The sequence below is a fragment of the Callorhinus ursinus genome, unplaced genomic scaffold (assembly GCF_003265705.2).
Source record: "Callorhinus ursinus isolate GAN/ISIS: 27379988/994484 unplaced genomic scaffold, GSC_fseal_2.0 scaffold12, whole genome shotgun sequence".
NCBI lineage: Eukaryota > Metazoa > Chordata > Mammalia > Carnivora > Otariidae > Callorhinus > Callorhinus ursinus.
Window position 1 is genome coordinate 72,493,414 of NW_027397074.1, and position 26,082 is coordinate 72,519,495.

General features: G+C 40.7%; 1 protein-coding gene across 1 annotated transcript in view; it reads left to right on the forward strand.

The window, feature by feature from the left end:
• Positions 1-26,082, forward strand: part of EXOC4 (exocyst complex component 4) — a 728,355-nt gene that overhangs the window by 601,630 nt on the left and 100,643 nt on the right. The window contains exon 14 of the mRNA XM_025854871.2: positions 18,652-18,830. Coding sequence (XP_025710656.1) covers positions 18,652-18,830 — 179 coding nt within the window. The remainder of the gene's footprint in view (positions 1-18,651; positions 18,831-26,082) is intronic.

Below are 26,082 nucleotides of genomic sequence, written 5' to 3' on the forward strand. Positions count from 1 at the left end.
TTATCCATAAGCTGTAATCACTGTGTATAATGTTGCCGTTGTTCTTTTGAACAAATTGTTATCTGATCAATTAGGAGTAAGAGAAATAAAAGATTTTATTATTCCTCCTCTAATGCTCTTCCTTACCTACCATAGATCCAAATTTCTGAACTAAATAATTTTCCTTTGCCCTAAAGAACTTCTTTTAACATCTTTGTAAGGCAGGTCCTCTAGGGACAAATTCCCTACATTTTTTTATTTGGCTTTATTAAGTGATTGGTAATTGGGCAGCATCCCAGCTAGCAAGTAGTGGGGAGCTCCCAAATTCCCTCAGTTTTTGTTTGCCAGAAGAAGACTTTATTTCTCCTTTTGAAAAATAATTGTGTAGGGTACCAAATTCTAGGTTGGTGATTGTTTTCTTTTAACACTTTAAATATTTCACTCCATTATTCTTGCTTCCATGGTTTTTGAAGAGAAGTCTAATGTAACTTTTATCTTTGTTCTTCAGTAGGTAAGGTAATTTTTTGCCTCAGACTTCTTTCAAGATTTTGTTCTTTTTTATTTTGTGCCATTTGAATATTATATGCCTAGGTGTAGGTGTGTGTGTATGTGTGTGTGTGTGTGTGTGTGTGTGTGCGCGCGCGCACGCACGCGATGGCACACTTCATGCTTGGTATTCTCTGAGCTTCCTAGATCTGTGATTTGATGTCTGTCATTGGTTTTGGGAAATTCACAGTCATTATTTCTTCAAATATTTCTCCTGTTCCTTTTTCTCTTTCTTCTCCTTCTGGTATTCCCATTGTCCACATATTACACCTTTTTAAATTGTTCCTACACTTCTTGGATGTTCTGTTCTGCTTTTCTCTTTAAGTGTATACATTTAATCATATCTGTAACCTGAATAGTTTTATTAGAAGCAATTTCTAGAGGATAAATTATTTTTCCCAACTTTTCAGGTTACTTTAAATGAATGTAAATCTTCCTGTTTCCTCAGCTTATTATTATGCAACTTCTTAGTTGTCTTCCATGCTTGCAAAGAGATTTTCAGTTGGTTTTATTAGTATCTCCAGTAGCTTAAAGGGATGGGCTTCTATCCCTATTCCAGAAAAGAGAATGCTAGTCCACAGAGCTGCATGTCTGTGTACCACCTCGTGCTTCTGATACAGAAAAGCTACATTAGGTCCCTAGCTTTCTTATTCTTGCTTTGCTCACTGAGTCATATCACCTTCCATCTTAAATCTGAAGGCAAAACAACTTATACACACATTTTAAAAAATTTTTGGTGAATTACAACATACATGAAGTCAAGTGTAACCTTAGATATATAACTCAGTGAAATGTTATATACGATTATACCCATGAAATCACTTCCCAGATCAAAATAGAGAACTCTCCTAGCACCCGGACAGCCTACCCTCAAGGTAACCACTATTCTGACTTGGATCACCATAGATCAGATTTGAATGTCCCCAAATTTTATATAAGTTTAATCATAGTATCGGGTTTATTTTGTTGAACATTATGCCCAAGAGATTCGTCCATGCTTCTGCATGTAGACATAGTTTGGAAAACAAATTATATTTACTTGAACAATAGAAAAATAACTTTTTCAGCTGTTTTGTTTTGTTTGTGATTCTTTGCTCTTAATCTTTCACATTCTCTATCCTGATTAGCCATTGAAAGTGAAGATAAGTAGAAGAGAACACCCTTTATTGATGCTCCAGTGTGGTAGAGTTGACAGAGCCTCGGTGTAGCACGTTAGGGTACCATAGAGCATGGCAGGAGCCAGAAAGACTGAAAAGTCACACTCCCCTCCTATAATTAGTTTTTAAAGCGCAGAGGGCTATTTGGCGCACGGAGGAATATAGAATCCAGTGCCCTTTGCATTGAATAAAGGTTATGTTCCCTTCATTACTAAATGAGGCCCGTTCCTATTCTTGTTTTTTAACTAAAAAAATAAAGTGTGTTATTTCCAGGCTTAACTTTGAATAGAGGGGGAAAAATAGGTCAAGCCAGGGCTTTAATAGAAAAAGGAAAAATAGCAAATATCCTTTTGTTTCCCAAGAAGCTGAAAGCAGGCTTTCTAGCCCATTGTCTCTGCACCTGTCATATATATGTATATATTTATCCTTTTGAGATCAGTGAATATCCACTGATAAAAGCAGTCCTGCTTTCTGGAGATGTAATTAACAGAACAGGTAAGGTGTTAGGATAAATAACAGAGTGGGGAGGGATTGTCTAGGAGTTGGGGAGGCTATCTGTATTAGACTGTCCCCAAAAATCTGTGACCCCCCCATTTCACTCAGTGACCCGGGATTTCAAAAATAAGAATCATTTCTCTAGAGCCAGGTTTGAGAAACCTTACGTAGATAGATGTGATTGGTGAGGCCAGGACCAGAGTTTTCAGGTGATAGAAGTCAAGGAATATATAAAACCTACAAATTAGTCTTGAAGTATAGCAGGCAGAAAGATTAATGATAAAAAATCATACAGTCTGTTTCAACGATTACAACAATCAGAGTCGACGGTGTCTGGCACTGTATAGCAACATTACGAGTTTTCAGGTGTATTATTCTCATTCAGCAGATGAGAAAACAGAGGGGTAGAGAAGTGAAGTAACTTCCTCAGATTCACAGAGCTACTAAGTGACAGAGCTAAAATTTGAGCCCAGATGGTCTAGCTCTAAGAACTACCCCACCGTGATCCACCAGCCTAAAAATAGATCAGGAATTTATGGTTTGGGACTTTTGACTTATTCCTTCATTTTCATCGATCATTATAATCTTGACCGGTTTTCTAATCATTTTATGCCAATGTCAGACATTTGTCACGTAGGTGCTTTTACTCTAGATTTAGTTTGCAATTATTAGTATTCATTGTATTACATTGTTATGAATTCTCTGAGTTTTATGTTTGCCTAGTCAAAGAAAAGAAAAAAGAAAAAGAATCATTGTTGAAAAAAGAAAGATGACACAAAGGGGGTGAAAATATAAAGAGGATATAAAAGAAATTATGTAGGTTTCAGATAGAGTGTAATGCGGGCCTGAACAGGGAAGCGAGAGTAAGGGTATTTTAGCTATTTTTAGTTACTGAGTTCTTTAGAAAATAACTTTTCATTTTATCTGGAGAATCAAGTGAGTGCTGTGTTTATTAAGGCTGCTTTTTGTTGTCTTATGAAATTAGGAACTCAGTGTGATTAAAGAACAGCAAAATATTATTTCAAAGAGCAAGGTCATTCCTGAGATTTTACTTGGTATTAGTTCTGTATTAAATGGTTAATGAAAAAAAGAATGAAAGCAGAAAATTTGCACATTCACCTTCCTTCTGTGAAACCCTAATAGTACATCATAGATCCTCAGTAAATGTTGGATGAATGAAACTGAATTTAAAAATAAGAAGAATCACCCACTCTTCGTATGAAAAGAATAAAACGTAAAGAATGGTGAGCCAGTGTCTTAATTGGAAGAAAATGCCTTCAGTGGCCTCTCTGAAAGTTGCACACGTAGGAACAAGTTCCTTTTGGAAGCTCACAGGCCCAGGTTCTGGTCCTTGGCAAGGCCATTAATTAGTCTGTTTTATTTCGGTTTTGCCTTTGGTAGGTCTTTATACCTGTTTGGTTTCTTCAACCACCTCAGGTTAGAGAGGCAGAAATCTAGTGGGCTTAGAAATATGTTTAGATGAAACATGGTATGAATAAAGTAGAGCATAAATAATTTTCATAAAAATTCCATTTGGAAATTTAAAAAGTTCTCAAAACAATATAAAGAAAGCTGTTAAAAGGTTCCCGGTAACGGGGCGCCTGGGTGGCTCAGTCGGTTAAACGTCCGACTCTTGATCTGAGCTCAGATCTTGATCTCAGGGTCGTGAGTTCAAGCCCCGCATTGGGCTCCACATTGGGCATGGAGCCTACTTTAAAAAGGGCGGGGGGGCGGGGCCTGGGTGGCTCAGTCGATTAAGTGTCTGCCTTTGGCTCTGTATCCACCTCCGCAGCAGGTTTCTTGGGCAGTGGGGAGTCTGCTTCTCCCTTTGCCCCTCCCTCTGCTCGTGCTCTCACGGGCTCTCTCTCAAATAAATAAATAAAATCTTTAAAAAAAAAAAAAGGTTCCCAATAACTACAGCTATTGAAGAATCTTTAGATGAATTTGAAGGAATAAGTAAAAGATCCAGTGCAGGAAAAAAAAAAGGCTAGCTAACTTGAACAAAATGTTCATTAGAATGGAGACATATATTCCACTATCTCTGCAGGCTTAATATGACCTTAAAAATATAATTATAAAAGGAAAGATGAATCAGAAAATATGAATATATTAAGTACAAGGGTAGGAAATGCTTTGCTAAATTTTTTTTTCCCTCAATTAAACAAGATGAAGGTCATAGATGGATGTAGGCACTGCCAGACAAAACAAATGGAAGCAGACTCAAATCTCAAAATTAAACAAAAAAGACAGGTAATTAACTGGAGACTTACCTACAAAACTTATCAATTAATGTTCAAGATGACTGCATTAGGCACTTTGTTATTATATTAAAATGATATCACTCTTGTTAGCATAAGATTGACAGTAAATGAAAAAAAAAACCTTAAAATCTCTCCTATATATTGCATAAATGCTAATCTATTTAGACAATTATTGGAGGGTTATAATTATTCACTAGTATTATTAAAAAGTCACTGATAGAGTGTTTTCTACATTGTGTTTTTTGTGTAATTTCAGATCATGGAATTATTTAACTTTTTTAAACTTAGATTTTACTTCATTTAACACCATTCCTCTTTCTCTCATTTGGAATCTTAATCAAAGAAAAGATAACGATCTGCCTAATTCAGTCCCGCTCAGCCCTTCAGAACGAGGCTGAGAATGATGTTCTCTGCCATTGTGGTGGGAGGGATACCTGTTACCTAGCCTGCGTAGGAGCAAGAAGAGGTGTTCTTAAGACAATAGCCAGCAATGAGACCAAAGCGCCGCCAAGAAGGCAGGTGCCTGTTGTTGTCTTTCCCCAGCTCTGTCCCTGCTGACGGCCTCTCTCTGCTGCAGGCCGACGTCCTTCCAGACGATGAAGAACCACTCACCTTCTCACCCGTGTCTTTTTTTCCTTCTTGAACTTTTTCCGGTTCCCCATCTACCATGCTCTTTCCACCTCTGTGTGTTTGCCACGCCTCTTCTTCTTCCTGGAATGCCCTCTGCTCATCCCACCCCTGCCGCCTGTCCCCCCATCCTGTTCTGCTTGCAAGATAAAGCTCAGGGATCAGCTCCTTCGGCATTTCCTCCCCAAAACTCTCTCCCGCTCTGCACCCCTCCTTGCTTCCCTCCTGCCTTAGGAGCTCAGAGTCCAGGAGGGTAGTTAAATAAGCAATTTATAGTGTGGGGAGTCCTGCTGGAGGTAAGGACATGTATACAAATCTAAGAGACCAGTAGATAAACTAAAAATAATAATATAACATTAGGAAGGGGAATTGGGTATAACTGGGGGGAGGGAAGAAGGGTGGTCAGAATCAAAATATCTAAAATTAATACATCAACAAGTAGCAATTTCCATGTGGATGTGACCACTGGAAGAATTAGGAGCCAAAATAGTCTGTTTTTGGAAGCTGTAGGTGCTTTTTTCAGGGACACAAGACTAAGAGTGGGTAGGGGTCAGACAGGGGATCACTGCTCAGCATTTTAAGTTATTTAACCATGAGTAATTATTACTTAGGTTTTAATTTTTTGTTTCCCCCCCCAAAAAAAATTCCACATATCTTCAAACCCTGTTCCTGTTCACTGCCAGTTCAGTAATTCTCTATAAATACATCATCATTCTAACATTTTTTGATCTCTGCAAAAAAATCTTAATCTTAAGTCATCTTAACTTTTCTGCCAATTTTATGCAAAGCATTTACTCTTCTGTGTATTATCTCACTTAGTCCCAGAGGTTCCTATCTCTTTCTTTGTCTTCCTCCTATAACCCCTACACCCCACCCATTCCTCAGTTCCTTCCCCTTCTCCGTTCCAAGAAAGCTACTTGAAGACAGGCAACTTAATTGCTTACTTACTTTGGGAATAATTCCATTGCCTTTGCTTGAGATCAGTTGTTTAGTGTCTCTGCTCTGAGTAGATTTAGATTATTCAAAAGGAAATTATATGATAATATGAGAAATAACCAGAGTGATCAATGAGCTAGAATACTCAGGTGAGGAGGCTCAGTGATGTATGAATTTTGACTTTTAAATCTGCAATCATTCTTGGTAGCTGAAAAACCAAAGTATGTGTTCAGCTTATAATTATTGGTTATTTTAATCCTACATTTGATAATCTGTTTTGAAGCTTAATAAATGTTCTTTATGGAAATCTATTGCTATTTGTATAAATGCATAACTTACAGTGACTCACAGCAGAAAAACTATACCTCAGAAGTCCTAGCACCTATAGAAAAAACTTGTACCTTATTGTTTATATCCAGTGTTGCTTGACAACAAGCTACAAAGAAAACTTAGTAGCCAGGCTTATTTGAGTAGCTTGGCTAAAGAAAGCGTGTTTCGTGCTATCAGAGCACTTCAATGCAATTTTATTCCAAGTGGATTCTATATCAAAACTCTAAGTGGGTGCCATCAGCCTGAAAATAATGTGCTGTCCACAATTAGCTCTTTGCTTGTTGTAACCTAGTATCAATTTCTTTCTTTTTTTTTTTTTGAGTTATTTATTTGGGAGTGATTGAGTGAGCACAGGCAGGTGTGAGAGCAGGGGAGGGGCAGAGGGAGAGGGAAAGAGAAAGAGAGAATCTCAAGCGGACTCCCTGCTGAGCGCAGAGCCCAACGCAAGTCTCTTATCTCATGACCCTGAGATCATGACCTGGTGAGCCAAAACCAAGAGTCAGAGGCTTAACTGACTGAGCCACCCAGGCACCCCAACCTAGTATCAATTTCCGTAGAATTCTTCACTCTCCTTACCCACTGATACATCAGTATACTCATTTACTATTTACAAAAAGGGGGTACAGAATGTGGAGAAAACCCTGAACTGAGCTTTGGGCTTCTGCCTCACCTTGCTGCTAGTTTTCTGTGTCTTTAGCCAGCTCCCCTCACTTCTTTGCACCTCTGTCCCTCCTCTGTAAATGGCAATCTTTAATTCTAGATCTTACACGCTGGGACGTGTGTATATATGTGTGTATGTACTACATTAGGTCATGTTTAATGTCCAGTAGAGTTGTACTTTTATGTTGTGTACTTACATTTTAGAGTAGATGGAGCCCTTTTGTAATCATACACCTAGAACATTCTGTACATTTTGTAGAATTTTTAGTATAAATTTACTCTGTTTTAGCTACTACTCAGGGTTCTGGTTTTAGTATATTTACCTTTATGGCATATTTTTTGCAAACATTCATCATTCATTTGATGTCTCCAAATCACAACCTTTAATTATTAAGCTGATCTTACAAGAAAATTTGGTCAATTCTTCAATGACTCTTGTTTTCCAGAAAAATGTTGTCACAAAAGCACAGGTTGCCTCAAAGACTTTTTGAAATCAAGTTCCTGATAAATTAGGATTCAGCACTTGATATCAAAAGCATAGGGTTAATGACCAGAGTACTTACCTAGTATCATGGCTCTAGAATTTGGGTATTGAATGCCAGACCTAGCGTAAGTCACATAGTGGTTGCTCAGTGAATGGTTGTTGCATGAATCTATGTCTGTACTCATGTACTACTTGATATACGGTAATGGAGTTAAAGAAGAGAAAGGATAGCATGGAAGGAGTCTTAGAGTGTGGGTGTGTATTAGTCAGCTCAGGCTGCCGTAACAAAACACCGTAGACTGGGTGGCTTAAACAACAGAAATTTCTTTCTCACAGCCCTAGAAGCTGGGAAGTCAAAGATCAAGGTGTCGGCCAATTTGGTTCCTGCTAAGAGCTCTCCTCCTGGCTTGCAGAGGCCCATTTTTTGCTATTTCCTTACACGTCGGAGAGAGAAAGAGATCTCGCTCACATCTCTTCATATAAGGGTATTAGCCCATCATGAGGGCTCCACTTTCATAATTTAATTACCTCCCAAAGATCCCACCTCTAAACACCATCATTTTGGGGTTTAGGACCTCACCACATGAATTTCAGGAGTGGGGAGTACATTTCAGTCCATAGCAGGGTGAAAATACTTAGCTGTTTGCCTACAGTCTGAGTTGTCATTTTACACTAGTGATTGGAAATGAGCCAGAAATAAAGAAGCTAGCTGTTTAATCTGTAGAATATATTGTTAGTAATACAGGCAAAAGAAGAAATGTCATGCTACTGGAGAAGAAAAATGACAAAACTATAATGATAGAAAAAATTTAAAGAATTGTTTGTCACATGACTTACACAGTTCTGAGTCAAATAGGAACAGAGGTTTGTTGTGTTTTTTTTTTCTCTAAAGACCCTTTTAACGTTTTTATGGTGTTACCTTATTTTCTTTCTTTTTTTTTTCAAGATTTTATTTATTTATTTGAGAGACAGAATGAGATAGAGAGAGCATGAGAGAGGGGAGGGTTAGAGAGAGAAGCAGACTTCTTGCTGAGCAGGGAGCCCGATGTGGGACTAGATCCTGAGACTCCAGGATCATGACCTGAGCCGAAAGCAGTTGCTTAACCAACTGAGCCACCCAGGCGCCCTGTTGTGTTGTGTTTTTACATAATGAATCTCCCATTGTATATTTGGACTTATCACTCAGTCACTTATATTGACCTGTGATTAGAATCTTGGCCTCTAATTGGAGACTCACTATTTGAACCCTGGTGTTTTGCTACCAGCCCAGCCTCTATAGGCTTCATGATGAAAAAAGTGATGTCTCTCTTTTAGACAGGGAACCCACGTAGAGGTGAAATTGCCTTTAGCAGAATGGTGCCTTTGCCCTGCCATCACCTTGGTGGCTCCAGGCCCTTTTCTTTGAGAAGAAAGTTATTTGAGCATAATAATTTTTCTGTGCTCACCCATAAGAACACAACACATAAACTCTTCCAGAATTCTTACACAAGGACAGAAAGATGGACAGGAAAAATTATGCATTTATGCCTTCATGGATTAAACATGTCAAAACATAACTGGCTGTCATTCTAAATGTTACCTCTCCAGATCTGAAATAAGAATGGCAAAGACAGTTTGTGAGAGTTCTGATTGCTTTCGTAATATTGTTCAAGTTTTTAATTTGGCGCGTTAAAGTCTCGTTGTGCATGTTATGTCATACCTTGTACTAAGCCTTCATTCTCAGAAACTCAGTGCGCTGGGAAGAAACTTAGAGTGATTCCTGGGAGACTACTGTCCTAGGAAGTGATTTTGAAAAGCACAACAATTATCCATCTATTCCTTGCTTCTTTTTTGTTTGTTTGTTTTTTGAACTTAAACTTTTTTCAATGATGAATTCACAGAAAAATTGAAATAACTGTCCAATGAATGCGTGTATACCTTGACTTAGATTTACTATTAACATCTTGCCATACCCACTCTGTTCTCGCCAGCTAAATGCACATACTTGTCTCTTGCCACACCATCAAAAGTAGGCTACCCAACATGGTGACCTTTCCCTCTTAAACACATGAGCATGCATCTCCCAACAACAAGGGCCTTCTCCTACACATGCACATTATTACCAGATAACATTCATTTTTTTGTTGCTGCCATAAGGGATTATCAGAGAGTGGCTTAAAATAACACAAACCCATTTTCTTACAATTCTATAGGTTAGAAGTCTAACTCGGGTCTCAGTGAGCTACAACCAAGTGTCAACAGGGCTGTGCTCCTTTCTGGAGGTTCTAAGGAAGAATCCATTTCCTCGCCATTACCAGCTTTTAGAGGCTGCCCTCATTTCTTGGTCTCCTTCCTCCATCTTCAGAGGACTCTCTAACCTTCTTCCATCATCACATCTCTCTCCCTGACCAGAGCCAGAGAAGGTTCTCTACTTTTGAGGACTCCTGTGATTAGGCTTGGTTTTAAAAAGTAGAAAAGTGCCTGTTATTATGAAGGGACTCTACTCTGAGGTTTGGCAGATGTATGTATGTCTCCCCTCCTTTAGCAATACATGAGAGTAGAGTGCTCAAGAAAATCTAATTCCTTGGTAAGAAGCAATTTTTGTATGTCTTGAGGCAGCAGGACTGATCTCATGGGTTGTGAGATCGAGCTCCATGTCGGGCTCCACATGGAGTCTGCTTAAGATTCTCTCCTTCTCCCTCTGCCCCTCCCCGCACTGCTTGTGCACACATGCTCGCTCTCTTAAAAAAAAAAAAAAAATATATATATATATATACACACACACACACACACACACACACACTTCTTCGTCACATCCACTAAGGTGACTGGAATTTTTAAAAAGAGAGATAATAGCAAGAGTTGGCAAGGATGTAGAGAAATTGGAATCCACATATGCTAGTGGAAAATGGAAAATGGTACCGCCATTTTGGAAAACAATATGGCATTTCCTTCAAAGGTTAAAGATAGTTATCCTATGACCCACCAATTTCGCTCCTAGGTATATATACCCAGGAGAAGTGAAAACACATACCCATGCAAAGATTTATACCTGAAAGCTCATAGCAGCAAAACTCATAATAGCCTAGAAATGGAAACCAACCCTAATGTCCCTCAGCCGATGAATGGGTAAACAAAATGTGGTATATCTATACAATGGAATATTATTTGGTAATAAGAGACATGAAGTACTACTCTAGGCTTGAACGTGGATGGACCTTGAAAGCATGTTAAGTAAAAGAAACCAGTCACAAAAGATGACGTATTGTGTGATTCCATTTACAGGAGTATAAATCATAGATGAATGTCTGAAATAGGGAAACCTATAGAGGCAAAAGTAGATTAGCATTTACTTAGGGCTGGAGGGTAGGGGTTGGGAATGAGTATGAAGTCTAATGTGTACAGGGTTTCTTTTTGAGGTAATGAAACTGTTCTAAATTGTGGTGTGGTCACATAACTGTGATTATACTGAAAACTATTGAACTGCACATATTAAATGGGCAAATTTTATGACACAGGAAATATATCCCAATAAAGCCATTATTTTTAAAAGTGCCCATGCCTGAGCCCCACCCATGACCAATTAAATCAATTTTTATAGATGGAGTTTGGCATGGAGAATTTTGTTTACACCTTCCTAGTTCAGCTTTTAATGTATAGCCAGAGTGAGAACCACTAGTTTAACTACCAGGATCCCTCTCAGGGCCAGAATATCATAAATCCATGAGTCCGGTGTTTTGTGCCTGTCGTGGTGAGCGAGCTGATTTAGAGAAACAAGAGAAAGAGCTGGTGGTCAAACCTCCACCCCCATGATGGTCATGATTAATTTTTCTGGCTGTCATCTGTGAGTAGAAATCCAGAAACTACAATTTCCCTGCAACCAGGAAAGAAAAGAACAATAAATTAATATTGTTCTAAGCCCCAAGCAGGACCGGGGAGCAGAGAAGTTGTTGATATTTTATACATTCACCGTGATCGGAGAGAACACCCTGGGACCCCTCCCAGACTCATTCCCAGTCTTTCCCTGCACAGAATTGTGGACTGCTCAGCGTCATCTAGCCAGGCCAGAGCACTGCAAGTTTTTACATGGCAGACGGACCGTAGATAAAGAAAGCAAATGAAAAAAATCCTTGATTGTGATTATTGACGGAGACAGATTTCTAAAGAGGAACAATTACTTATTAAATGTGAAAAATAGCTGTTCACATGAGATTGTGTGATGAAATGCACATGCATGAAAACGAGTGAAGGATAGACTTAGTGATGAGTTTTAGCAGTTTCTAGGAGGAAAGAAATAATATTGTAATCAAGATAACTGGGCTATTTTATTCTTATTTATGAGGGTTTAGACAAGATCATTTTAGAAAAACAGTTTTTTGAAAACCTGATTAAAGAACCCATCAGAATGGTACTACCCCCATTATTTTTGACACAGACAAATTGAGTTTTGAAAGGGTTGAAGATTGAGCAGTTGTAAAAAGCAGAAGTGATAAATGGATGTGTCATTGTCACATCTCAATAGAATCAGTCGGTATTATTAGGAATCTAGGTAGGTGACCTGACCTTTTTATAACCTTCATCAGTTTAGGCTCTGACAGATAATGGCTAAGTGATGTCTACAGGTCACCTTAACATGTCTCGGTTTCTCTGCCTGTACAACAGGACTAATTAATTCCCATGCCAGATAATTGACTCAGTCCCCAGTAGCATTGAATATGGCCAGACATCGTTATTAGATCTAACGTATAAGTTAAGGTCTAACGTGGAAAATAGAAACAATGTCAACTGTTTACCTCCGAGAGAATTTAACGTAGGGAATTGGTCATACATTTTAACGAGGATCTGTCAAACAGGAACATTAAGATAACCCATAGATTAGCAACAGCAAGAAGCCACTACCTCCCTTTAGCTGGAATGCCAAAGGAGAGAGGAATTTACTAGAACACAGCGTGGTAGGAGCTAGAGACAAGAAGGAGATGCTTCCGATGCTGGAGACATCACTCAAAAGGCAGAGAGGGTGGGGGATAAATGCCCTGCCTTCTCCTTTTCCTTTGCCCTTCAGTGTCCCCCCACCTAGGGCCTCCCAGTGTCAGTACCCAGCTGGGAGCCTGGAAAACAGCCTGCAGGGGTCAGCCCCTGCGGCGCCCCCCCCCCCCCGCCCCCCGCCGTAACAGATCAGAGCAAGGGAAAGATGAGCAATGGATCTTACAGCAAACAGGCCTAGGACTTCTAGAGTCTCACCCCTTTTGTTACTCTGTATCCATTCTCACCCTTACGCCCATATTTTAGAACTTCGTACTTCTGCTTAATATCAGGTGCTATTCATCATATAAAGGCATTCCCTCTCTCCCTCCCCAGTAAGGGAGAGCCTGGATCAACACTCACTGTATTCATCTCAAGTCTAGGATTTCCAGTGTCCTCCATGGTCAAGTCTCAGATGTGACTCCTTATATCTGGTGACCTCTGAATGGAATTGGAAAGGTCGGGGCACCTGAGTGGCTCAGTTGGTTAAGCGTCTGATTCTTGATTTTGGCTCAAGTCGTGACCTTAGGGTTGTGAAATTGAGTGTGGAGCCTGCTTAAGATCCTCTCTCTCTCGGGGCACCTGGGTGGCTCAGATGGTTAAGCGTCTGCCTTCGGCTCAGGTCATGATCCCGGGGTCCTGGGATCGAGCCCCGCATCAGGCTCCCTGCTAGGCAGGGAGCCTGCTTCTCCCTCTGCCTCTGCCTCTCTCTCTCTCTCTGACTCTCATGAATAAATAAATAAAACATTTAAAAAAAAAAAAAGATCCTCTCTCTCTCTCTCCCCCACTCCCTCTGCCTCTCTCCCCACCTCTCTCTCCCTCTCTAAAAAAAAAAAAAAAGAAGAAAAGAAAGATTGGAAAGGTGATCACTACCAGCTCCTCATATAAAATAGTGGTGTAGATACCACCTCAAACCCATTAGGATGGCTATTATTAAAAAATTAAACTTTTTAAAACCAGAAAATAGCACATTTAGGCAAGGATGTAGAATAATTGGACCCCCTGTGCATTGCTGGTAGGAATGTTAAGTGGTGCAGCCACTGTGGAAGACAGTTTGGTAGTTCCTTAGAAAGCGAAACACAGAGTTACCATATGATTCAGCAGTTCCACTTCTCTGTATGTACCCAAAAGAATTGAAGGCAGAGACGCAGGTACTTGTATACCAGCAGGCACGGAAGCATTATTGACAACCAACCGAAAGGTAGAAACAACCTAAATGCCCATTGGCCAATTAATGGATAAACAATATGTGGTATGTACATAACAAGAAAATACTATTCAGCCTTAAAAAGGGAATGAGACTCTGACTAAGACCTCGAGGAAATCTGACAGTGGTGCTAATAGAAACATTTCGGGCAAGGCAAGCAGTTCCGTACTTTAAGTGGCTGTGACGGCCTGGGGACCACACTGCCCCTTCCGAGAGGCAAGAAGCCTGTGGGAGTCTGGTTCGCTCTTTGAGCCGGTCCTTGCTTTTCCCTGCTCTGTCCCAGATCAGAGAGGAGTGAGCTCCGGCAGGTTTCCGAGGCTCCTGGGCAATAGGAAGCCACGGGGGAAGACTGGGGGAGATGTGCGGGGAGAGCAAGCAGTGAGTCTGAGTGTACGTGTCATGTGACCAAACAGAGCCCAGATCTGCAGATCAGTCATTTTGAAACTATTCGTGATGTTTCTTTCGTAAGTGCATTTAGTCTGCTGCAGATGCAGGTTTTTTGTTTTTTTTTTTTTGGCCTTTCTAAGATTTCAGCCGATAACAGAACTATTTAAAGACTAAATGGAGACAGTTTTCAGCATCTTTGGCAAAATTCTCTTAAATGAATTCTTGTCGGATAGACCTCCTTCAAGATTATAATTGTGTGGTAAAATTAAATTAAACGAGTTTTACACTCTTGGCAAAAATCTCTTAAATGAATTCTTGTCAGATCAAGCTCTTTAAAGATTATAATTGTGTGCTAAAATTAAGCTTCACAGGTTTGACACTTCTGTAGTTTGATAGGCGTCTGCGTGAGCATGTTGGCCTACCCCTGATGAAGGCAGCTTCTCGCGCAGGCCTCAGCAGCTAGAGCACAAGCTGTGAGTTCTGATTCCTGTTCCCGGCTCTGTCCGATGATCTGTGGGCCATGAACGAGTGCCTGTTACTTCTGAATTTCTGTTACTCCACCTTTTCAAGGTGGATGATTCTGCTGCCGACTTCAGCCCAATATATGTAATGTCTTCTTTCATTAATGGGCTCACAGAAGAAGCAGAAGATGAAGAGTACGTAGAAATTCAGATCTAGAAAGAGGAAATAGTATTGGCCCAGATGCTGGGTGGTCATCTTTCTGGCAGCGAGATCCTCTATAGCGGACGGTGATGGCATGTTGAGCAAGCCTGCAGCCTCGGTCCAAACCAGCTGTCAGACCAGCCAACCACCCATTGCCTCCCACTTTGGCTTAAGTAACTATAACTTCCACGTCCTCTAATTTTCCCTGCTAAAATCCTTGATGTGTCCCTTCAAAAGATTTTCTCATTTGTGGTAGAGTTCCCAGCTTTCATTTTTAATTAAAAAGTAAACACGCTCTTCGGAGAAAATGTGGAAAATACAGAGAAGCACCAAGCACCAAGTGTAGTCCAGTTACACAGTTAGCATTTGGGTATGTAGACATCCAGTCTTTTTTGGTTTAGATAGACATATGATCATTTTTTTTTAATATCCTACAGTACATACTGTTTTATAACAGCTTATTTTACTCAGCTGGGGATCATGGCTAAAAATAAGCTATAGCCAACATTTTTCTATGGCATCGTGTTTTCTACTATATAATTTCTGATGCCTGTGTAGTTTTCCATAGTGTGGATATACCATAATTTATTTAAGAAATTAGAAGGTTTAAGGAAAGATCTGTAGTCGAGCAGCTAAAGCCATCCCCTTAAAGGTTATTGTAACACATAAAAACTGTCCACCAAGCTCTTTGACACACACAGATCCTGGAAGGAATGATTTTTTTGTGTGAAATGGTTATAGCTGTCAATCATTTATCCCTGATGTCCTGGTTTCTGTGCTCTCTGTAGGTTGTTAGGGGGTGATTATGGATTCCTGTCAAATGAGATGTGTACTATGTATTCAACATGAGGCAGTTTGTGTTTTTCTGTCTGTTGCTCTCCCGTCGGAGGAGGTTAAGCAAATCTAAGTGAGCCAAAGGGAAATGGGATAGGCATCCAGGGCTGGAAGCACACCGCACTGCAGACCTGCCCAAGGCCCAAAGATCCCCACACAAGCAGATTAGACTTCTACATAAATACATTTGTCTTGATTGTCACATTCCACCCAGGGTTACACCTACATGCATAAAAACGCCTCCAAGCCTGTTTTTCAAAGCTGTTTGCCTCCCCTGTTGCTTTTTAACCACCCGGCTCAAAGGCATTTTTTGTGTTATATCTATCAAAGATGATTAAGGGGCTGGGAGAGTTGATATATAAGGACAGACTAAGAAAACTAAATATTTACAGCTTGACTGAGTGACAGCCACAGAGAAGATGCTAGAACTGTCTGCTGGGCTCAAATCAAAGAGGAGACATTGTTTTGCTTTTCCCAGTAACTTGATTTCAGGGATATCTAAATTCAGGGAAAGTTTTCTGAGGGTGACATCATTTATGCTAATTCGATCATTGTGTCAGTTAGAAATTGCATTTAGCTGCTGGTAGCCGAAGCTTGGAATAGCAGTGGCTGAAACAAACAGTTTTATTGTCCCTCCTGTGACATGAAGCCCGGAAGCGTATTGTCTCGGAGACTGCTGTGTAGTTCCGTGGTGGCATTGGGACATCCATGCTCTCCTAATCATTGGCTCCAGTATTGACAGCATTATTTTCGTACTCAAGGTCACCTGATGTTTGAGGAAGCACTGTTGCAGCTTCACATGCTGTGACTGCATTCCAGAAAGGCAGGGGGCACAAAAGGTCCCTGCCAGCTGAGACTGCTTATAAGGGCTTTCTTGGAAGCCCACTTACTGATTTTGGTTTATAGCTCATTGACCACCATATCTGAAAGAAGGGCTAGGAATTGAGTGGGGTGTTTTGTTTTGTTTTGTTTTGTTTTGTTTTGTTTTGTTTTGTTTTTAAACATGGCTGACCCCAACAATCCCAGGGTCCTTTGCCTAAGAAGGCATGGGATGATGGATACTGGCCAGGTAACTAGTGGTTCCTATCACTATCATATCTCTTGAAGATTCTGGAAATCTGGCCTCCTAAGACACCGTGACATTTGCTGTGATGTTACAAGGTTCCATTTGTAAAACTAGCCCTTGAGATCTAATTTACTTACTTGTGATCACTCATCTATTTCAATTCATTCATCATAGCCTTACCCTGGGCTGACGCCAAATAAACCAGCCATCTCAACAGACTGTAGAGTGATAACTACAGCTTGTTAGCTTTCACCAAGTTGCACTGGGTCATGCACCTCACATCCCCTGAATGATTGTTTCAAAATCCTCCCAAGGGGGGTGGGGTGTGGAGAAAGATGAAAAAAGACTCACCCGTGGGGGATCATCACTGTACCCTTCTGTCTACTTTTGGAATTACTGAAATTGTCCCAGTAAAGGTTTTTAAAACCCCCTCCAATGTTTACATTACTTCATCTGAGGTCAGCACTCTCACCCCCAGCGAACGATGCTCAGAGAGGTAAAGCCGAGTCCCACAGTAAATGGCAGTTAGGATTCAGCGCCAGGTTTGTGTAACTTTGAAGCCTGTGCTCTAAGCCTTAGTACTCAAAGAAAGTGTGCTTCCCAGACAGTACCTGAAACTGGAGATGCAGACTTTTGGGTTCCACCCCGAGACCTTTTACAAGACCGGAAGTATGCACACTTCCGGTTCCTGCACTGAGTCTCTGTTGCCTCCGTGACCCCAGCTTACCCAACTCAATCAATCGAGTATGACTTTTCCTTAGAAAAATGTAACCCTGCGTTGAAATGAGAAGCCTCATGGTGAGTCACTACTTGGTAGTGTAAACATTTTTTAGTAAGTTTTTAATTCACAGCCGTTGTTTCTTTCCACGTGTAGCGTCTGCTGTTGTGCGGGCACTAAACGCCGGTGTGTCCATTAAGCCTCGTCCTGACTGTCAGCTGTTACTGATCACTGCCGGCTTGAAACGTAATATGGTTCTGCTACTTAAATAAAGCCTTTGCCTCTGCTCCCTTAAGGTGTTCTGAGTTTTAAGAAGCTTTGGGACTTAGAACTCTCCAGGTGCCTGTTCCAACCTTTACCAGTAGCCGCTGGGCTTCCCCACCTGCATGGAACTTTCCCTAAAAGACAAGATTTTTCTCCCTAGCATCCTCAGTTGTCTTCTGTCATTTCAGCCCTCTGTCCTTCTGAAAGAAAGGGCGCTGTGGGAATTAGATGGAGTCCCAGCTCTGCCACTCATGTGTCATGGGGGCACAACGGTTCACCTTCTGAGCCTCCATTTCTGCCTCTCGGGGCCCTTCCGACTCCCTCGTCCTGTGACCCCACAGAACTTGATTTTTCAGCGCCCCCCCCCCCCCAAAACATTATGAACATGCTGGGCTGTGTGCGAAGACCATCTGACTGTGTTTTTCCAGTCAGTAAAAAGATCCAGCCTTGGTTTTTATTGGTCTCTCTCTTCGAATAGTACAAACCTTAATGCCTCGTAGTTTGCTTCAGATCCTTTTACAAGTCAATGAGTGAATGAATGAGGTCTGTCATATCTCAACTATAATCTGCTCTCTTCAAGAGACTGGACCCTCTTTGCTTTTGAACATTTTAAAACGTTTTCTAGCTGGTCAACTTGGTGGTTTTATTTATGACCATAACCTTCAAACCATGTACATTTTTTCACGCCCTAAGCTCTTGGCCAACGTCCATAGCAGAAGAGGCAAGAAAAAAACCCACGAGAGAACGGGCATCAGAGCCATTCCCAGGGACCATCACTGTCTAGGTGAGGCCCATGCTGGCTCCTGTTGAAGGTATGAGCATCAGGGAAACTTCATTCTTCTAAGAACTGTCTTTCTCCTACTAGAATAATTTTAAACAGGTATATGATCGTTTTCTCACAACAGTAAACCTAGCAAAGATAGCATGCTATGAAATACTGACAAATAACCACTGTGCTAGACCTGCCTAAAACAGTATTGCCCACCTCTGTCTTTTCCGTGCTGTATGTGAAATATGTTTCTGATTTGTTTCTCAGGGCAGCCTTTGGCAAGGAGTCGGAAGTTCTTATTGGGAACCTGGGTGATAAGTTAATCCCTCCGCAAGACATCCTCCGTGATGTCAGTGACCTCAAAGCTTTGGCCAACATGCATGAAAGCCTGGAGTGGCTAGCAGGTCGAACAAAGTCAGCTTTCTCCAATCTTTCTACATCCCAGAGTAAGTATCTATTATGGCGGCAGTTGTGGGGACAGCGGAAGGAACTAGACTGAGTAGTTTCATTTGAAACGCGGGTGCGTATACATGTCCCCATATGAGGGGATGTCCAGGTTGTCAGAAGGTCCGTGCTAGATCCATGCAAGAATTCTGCTTGGGCTGCGCCTCTCATAGTTTGTGATTCCGCTGAAGGAAGTAATCTCAGTTTCCCTGGGTGGGGCATGGAAAGCCAAAAAAGGTTCACGTTCACATAGCTTGATAGTAAACCTTCGAAACATAAAATCGTGGAAGAACACAGTGGTTGTGTCTCCAGAACAGAAAACAGTACCTTTGTCCTCCTTACAGCTTCTCAAGGATAGGAACTGTCTCAGAGCTGAGCACACGGCTGGTGGTTTCACTGTAACTGCCGTAAAGCTAATGAAAAAGTGTCTAACGAGAATAATAGAAGTGACGAAGGTGCTAGAAAATAGACAGTGAGAAAAACAGTGATTCCCGAAAAGGAATGGTTGAGAGATAACTTACAGAATTCAAGGAAAGGAAGAGATAGGATATGAAATAAAAATGGGAAACTTTTTTCTATTGAGGGCCAATGACTCCGAGAAAAAGAATTTGAAAACTTTAGGGCACATACACTTTATTCACTAGCGATAAAATAAATACTTTGGGGCACATTAAAAGCATGAGTTCAGAAGTACATGTTAGGCTGTTAAAATAGAAGCAAAGAAAAAACGTTAGGAAGAAGGAATAAAGGAGCTGACAGATCTGAATGCATAAATAAACAGCAGGAGAAAGTAAAATAACAGCAATAACGTGAGAGAAACAGACTCAGCTTTGAACTTAATATTAGAGTTAACTGTTAGGAGATAATTAGAAGGAAAAAGCCCGCATTGTTTGGACTGAGAACTTCAGAGTAAGTTATTTATTATCATTGTCTTTTGAAAAGTCGTGATTTTGGTAACCACGCTTCCAGCCTCGAGATGGAAGCCGTGGGGATGAAACTCGCAGGGGTAAATTCTTCCCTGAAATACGTGCCCCCTAGAGGCTCAGGATCCCTTGAATGCTCCCTGCTAAACCCGCCTGGTGCTGATTATGTCGCTATCCTAAAGCTCAGTAGTGGATGGGGAAGATGGACAGAAGGAAGGGGGCTTTTGAGCGAAATTATATACTCTGCTTTAGAAGTTTTCTTGAAATACTACTTTTCATTTATACTTTTATTTTTATGCTTCTTATTTAACCGTACTTTTTGTCTGAGGCTAAAATTACACATTATTTAGTCTCTGAATCTGTAAGAATAGGGTAGTTTGGGCGCAGCGTGGGGCCTGAGCAGCTCTTCGTCAGGAGATATCCTTGAAAGGCCCTCAACTTTCTAATCCTGTCAGGATCAGGCAGTCTGTCACAAGCAGTAGTCTAAATTACCCAGTTTATCCCAGCCCCACCCCACTGCACCAAAAATAAAAGTCAGAGCTAATTCCCCTTCTGCTAATTGCCAAATAAACAGTTCTGGTAAAGGGGTCACGTGCTGCTTTTCCCGGTTTCCTTTGACCCCTACAAATGCAGGACTGCTTGGGGTCAGTTGACTGGGAAGGGGTCCTTTCGTCTGGTAGGCCATCGACATCTGATATTTAATAATGCAGTCTCTTATTTCCAGTGGCTCAGCATTCCAGACTTCTGTTCTGCCCATTTGAAAAGGGTTTTGCAAAGCAAAACAGTCCGTAACCTCTACAGCCAGCCCCTGAATGATTCACACTGGCTAACCTGACATCAGCTGTTTTCAAAAAGAGAAAGATGTTCTCTGAGTTATGCTCAACTTTGTAATTGAACGATATACCTGTTGTGTTCATGTCACTGAGAGTACCCAGTACACTTGATGTCTAATTCTTGTCTTTAATCATCTCTGTTATTCTGACAAAGATCTCTTCTACCACACCCGTTAACACTTTGTCTCCTGTGTTCAGTTCCATTTTATAATATAAGTTGTACTCTCTCAGTTCTTTTCAGGGTGATTATTCCACCCAGTGAGTGATTTAAGTGACTGTCAGCATTTTGACGATCAGAACCAAACCCAAGTGAACTGTAATCACTACTTATGTTGTCTTTGCTAAAACAAAGCATTTAGCGAACCTGGTTTATTCTGCTAACAACAAGCCTGGCTCACCCGCACTCATCTGTTCTTTGAATTCCCAGGAGAGATGCCCATTGATGTTTATAATTTGAGCAAAGCAGGGAATTCTCTGATAATGGGTTACTTTGATTGCTCCATGTCAGTGAGACTCTAGAAAGGGAAAAAGGGGTAGCTCTTTATTATTCCTTTGAAAAGTGAACCAAATGATTACCTCAACAAAAGTTTCCAAATCTGGAGACTAGGTAGCATGAAGAAAATGCCAGCCTTTTATCTAGCACTCAGGGATACTCAGCAGGATGGGAAGAGATCCAGAAAAGAAGATTTCAGTTCATTTCTTGCTCCACATTCTGTAAACTATTTGGTAAATACGCGGCTTTGATAGAATGACAAAGCTAGTAGTGTTGATGGAGTAGAGGAAATTTGCAGAAAATTATTTTCATAGTAGAATATCTCTCCAGACATTACAGCAGGACTGCCATCCACCCAAAACATGTCATGTCACACAGAACAGAGTACTGCATTTTAGTGGCAGGGCATGGTCACCCATTTGTCCAAGAGGTAAAAGCTGACCATTTCTTCAAAGATAATTTTTCTATCTCTTTTAGTGTTTGCCTCAATGTCATTCTGTCTCTTCGTGCTTAAAAGGGTCCTCTCACCTCAAAGAGGTCCTGATTACATCAAAGGCACTGCTCTTACTTTCATCCTCCTGCAGTTTTTGGTTCCTGCTCCATTTCTTCTGGTATCATCCCCCACCACCCTCATCTTCCCTCGTACTTGTCCTGCTTAGGATTCTTTCCATTGAAAGAAACAGACCAGTGGAAGGGAAAATAATTCATGGACTCATAAAACTGGTAAATCAAAGGCTTCAGGTGTGGCTGGGCCCAGGTTTACAAGATAGCGTCCTGTCACAGACATGCTCACACACCCCCGCACGCTCTCTTACGCACTCTCCCTCTCTCCCTGCCCTTCTTGCCTCCCTTCCTCTGTCTCTTGGCATTTTCTCTTTATTGCTTTCCATCTCAGGCAAGCACTTTCCTTATGTCAACATCCTTGGCCACCAGCAGCCCCAGGATTATTTGATCCCGGACAAAAAAAAAAAAAAAAGAACATCTTTTCCAAGAGCTCCAGAAACAATTCCAGAAAGGCCTTGGATTGACCCAGCTTGACCTTCTCTCATGGCTTCTACCTGATTCTCTTTGTATAAGCCTTGTTTTCTGACTCTGTTTTTCTCCCCATCTGCAACTCAGTCTCTGTCTCCCGCTCCCCCTTCTAGAACTCCTTTATGTTCAGGACATGGTTTCAGTGCAAAGAAGTTGAGCAGGATCATATTTAGCATTGGGCATTCAGGATCTAGGTTTATACATATTTTCCCCCATGGATCACAATTTCAACCTTGTAGTACAGCCTGAAGGTAGCATCTGCCCTTTGTACTATCTGCTGTGTTTAAGAATCCTAAACAAAGACACTGAGATGAACTGTTCCCTTAAGAAATTTCTCAGCAAATGTGACCTACATAAAAATTGTTGGAGTGTATTCAATTTGAACATTAATGGTTTTCTTTTGTAGTGTATCCTTTTGTTTTAGATATGTGTGGCTTTTAAAAATAGACTACAGAGAAGTGGAGGGTTCAAGGGCTTATTTTGTCTGCATTGCTTCCTCAGGAGGCCTCCTCTCTGTCTTGGAGCCTGTAAAAAAATCTCCAGGATTAGAGATCCTAAAACCTCCTTGATTACATATTCTGCTCTTTAAGTAACCTTACCATCTGGGAGGTCATTTATTTTTTCTTTCTTTTGTCTTCTTTTCTTTCTTTCTTTCAAAAGTCCCTTTGCTTCAGTCTAACCCTCTTTCTTCTGCCTATTCTTCAGAAATCAGATGTTGAATATTTTCTCCGTAAAATACAAGACATATCTGAAAATACTTCCCTGGCTTCTACCTGCCCATCTCTAGATATTGAAGACGTCTGGCCTGACAGTCCCAGTCTCTGAATCAAGGGCAACCAAACATGCAGAATTAGGAGCCCAGAGCAGGCCCAAGTTCACTCACACTTTCTTGGTTGGTGAACTTGGCTGTTTGTGAATGTGGGCCCTACCATGGGTTCCTTTGACCCAGGCTATCCACCACTGTTCGCAGTTCCCATGACTGGATTTCTTGCTGAGCCCACATGCACAGATGATAAGCAATAAAATATCATACCGTAGGCTTTTCCAGTCTGAGAAACCAAAGGTTAAAACATGCCTCTAACCTCCAGGGTGAGTAAATGTCATAATTTTGGTTTCTGGAATTGGTTCAGGAATTGCAGTATTAGTTTTACAATTATTTATCTACTTTTTTATTATAAAAATACATGATACTAAATATACCATCTTAACCATTTTTTAAAGATTTGTTAATTTATTTGAGAAAGAGAGAGAGTGCATGCACCAGTGGGGGGAAGGTCAGAGAGAGAGAGAGAAAAAGAGTCTTCCGGCAGACTCCATGCTTAGTAGGGAGCCCCGGGGGGGAGGGGGGGCCTCGATCCCACGACCCATGAGATGATGACCTGAGCCAAAACCAAAAATCAGTTACTTAATCCACTGAGCCACCCAGGTGCCCCCATCTTAACCATTTTTGAGTGTACAGTATTGTAGTATTAAATATATTATTGTGCAGCAGATCTCTAGAACTTTTTCATCTCGCACAACTGAAACTCTATACCCACTAAACAATTCTCCATTTCCTCTCCCTCCTCGCCCTGGGTAACCACATTCCACTTCCTGTTTCTATGAGTTTGATTTTAGATACCCTTATATATGTGGAATCAAACAGTATTTCTCTTCTAGTGACTGGCTTATTTCACTTAGCATTATGTCTTCAAGGTTCATCCATGGTGAAGCATGTGACAGGATTTCCTTTTTTATGGCTGTATAATATTGCATTGTATGTGTCTACCACCTTTTTTTTAATCCATTCATCTCTCAGTAGACGTTTGGGTTGTTTCTACCTCTTGACTGTTGTGAAGAGTGCTGCCATGAATATGCGTGTGCAAATTATACTTCTTTCTTTTTTTTTTTTTTAAAGATCTTATTTATTTGAGAGAGCGAGAATGAGAGCGAGAGAGAGCACACGAGGGGGGGAGGGTCAGAGGGAGAAGCAGACTCCCCGCTGAGCAGGGAGCCCAGTGTGGGACTCGATCCCGGGACTCCAGGACCATGACCTGAGCCGAAGGCAGTTGCTTAACCAACTGAGCCACCCAGGCGCCCCTATACTTCTTTCTTAAAGTGGAATTATTGCTAGGGATCTTAGAAATCATCTGGTCCAACTCAATTATTTTGCCCATGAGGAAATTAAGGCTTCAGAATGGTCACACTGCATGTCTATGCCTGAGCTGGTATGGAAGCAGGTCTTCAAATTCCCAGTTTAATTTTCTCTCCACTACATCACTGTCTTGACCAGGACCAAGATTTAGTACTGGCAGTGCTAGGGGGGCCATTAATGCCGTATTTCTATTAAACCACCCAGGAGGGTCATCATATTTTTTAATGCAAGTGCTTTAATACCAACACTGAACCTGTGATCGTTTCTGATCATCATTGCCAGTGTATAACCAGAATTTCTATTCCTTAAATTTACAGGGTTTTTGCACATATCCCTTTTGAATTTCATCATTGTTGAGAACAGTACATTTCTCAAATTTGTCACTCTGTTTTTGTTCTACAAGTATTTGCTAACTTAGAAACTCTGTCTTGTTGCCATATTGTGTAATAAATTCTAGCTACTACACTGTCCTATACAGTAGCCACTACCCTTGGGTGGCTATTTAAATTTAAATTAAATAAAACTAAAAATTCAGCTCCTCAGTCACACTAGCCACATTGACAGCAATGCAGTGTTTCCCAAACTTAGCAGTGAATTCTCTCTCTGCAGAACATCTTCTAGGACTTTGCTTCCGTTGAACGACTTCTGGGAAACACTGTCCTGTGCTATATTTATATAATTTGTTTAGAATCTTTGATTTCTCCCTGCACAGTCAGGCACAGGACAGGACAGATGTTTTTGCTATTGCAGGAATGTAATTTCATATAATTGGCAAATTTGCACACCATCAGATGATTTCTGTTGCAATTTGGTTGATTATTTGATTTGTTCAATCATTTTTAGAAATGTTCGGGTCAACCAATATAAAATGACTATGGTTTCCTTTTTGCTTGTTTCAAACATGGCTGCGATACTGACACTTCTCCAGTCACTGTGCACCTTCCTCACAGTTAGCAAAGACTCAAATAGAATTCCACACCTCAGTTCATTGTCAAATGCTAATATGTCCATTGTGGGGGTCCACAAAAAAATTGATTTTTTAATTAGAATTTTTATTGTGGAATAGTTGTAGATTCGGAGTAAAGTTGCAAAGATGGTACAGAGTTTCCATGTGTATATCACACCCAGTTTCCCCCTACTGTTAACATCTTATATTAATAGGGTAACATTCATCACAACTAATGAACCAATATTGATACATTGCTATTAACTAATGTCTTGTCTTTATTAGAATTTTCTTCGTTTTTACCTGATGTCCTTCTTCTGTTCCAGGATCCCATCTAGGATATCATAATGTATTTAGGCATTATATCTCTTCTTTAAGTTCATCTGGGCTGTGGCAGCTTCCTAGACTTTCTTCCTTTTTGATGACCTTGACAGTTTAGAGGAAAACTGGTTGGGTATTTTGCAGAATGTCCTTCAATATGGGTTTGCCTAATGTCTTCTCATGATTAGACTGGACTTACGGGTTTTGGAAAGGAAAACCACAGAGATAAAGTGCTATTCTCACCTATTCGTTTCAAGAATAACTCCTATCAATGTGACTTATCACTGATGATGTTCTGGGATTGATTTTTATGCCTCCAATTCATGTAGCCCTCTCCAGACAGTTCCTTCTGAATTCTGGAGCGACTTTCCATTTTTCCACCACAAATTGCTTTGTGTGTTTATCTTTCTAGTGACTATTTTTTAACATGATGAATGCATCTCTTATAAGCCCAATGTTTGGACAAGTTGAATAGCTGCTAAAGAAAATAGTTGTCTACCTTAAACAATTATGCAGTTGATATAGATTCTATAATCTTAAGAGTCTGAGAGTCTCTGTGTGGGAGGAGCTGT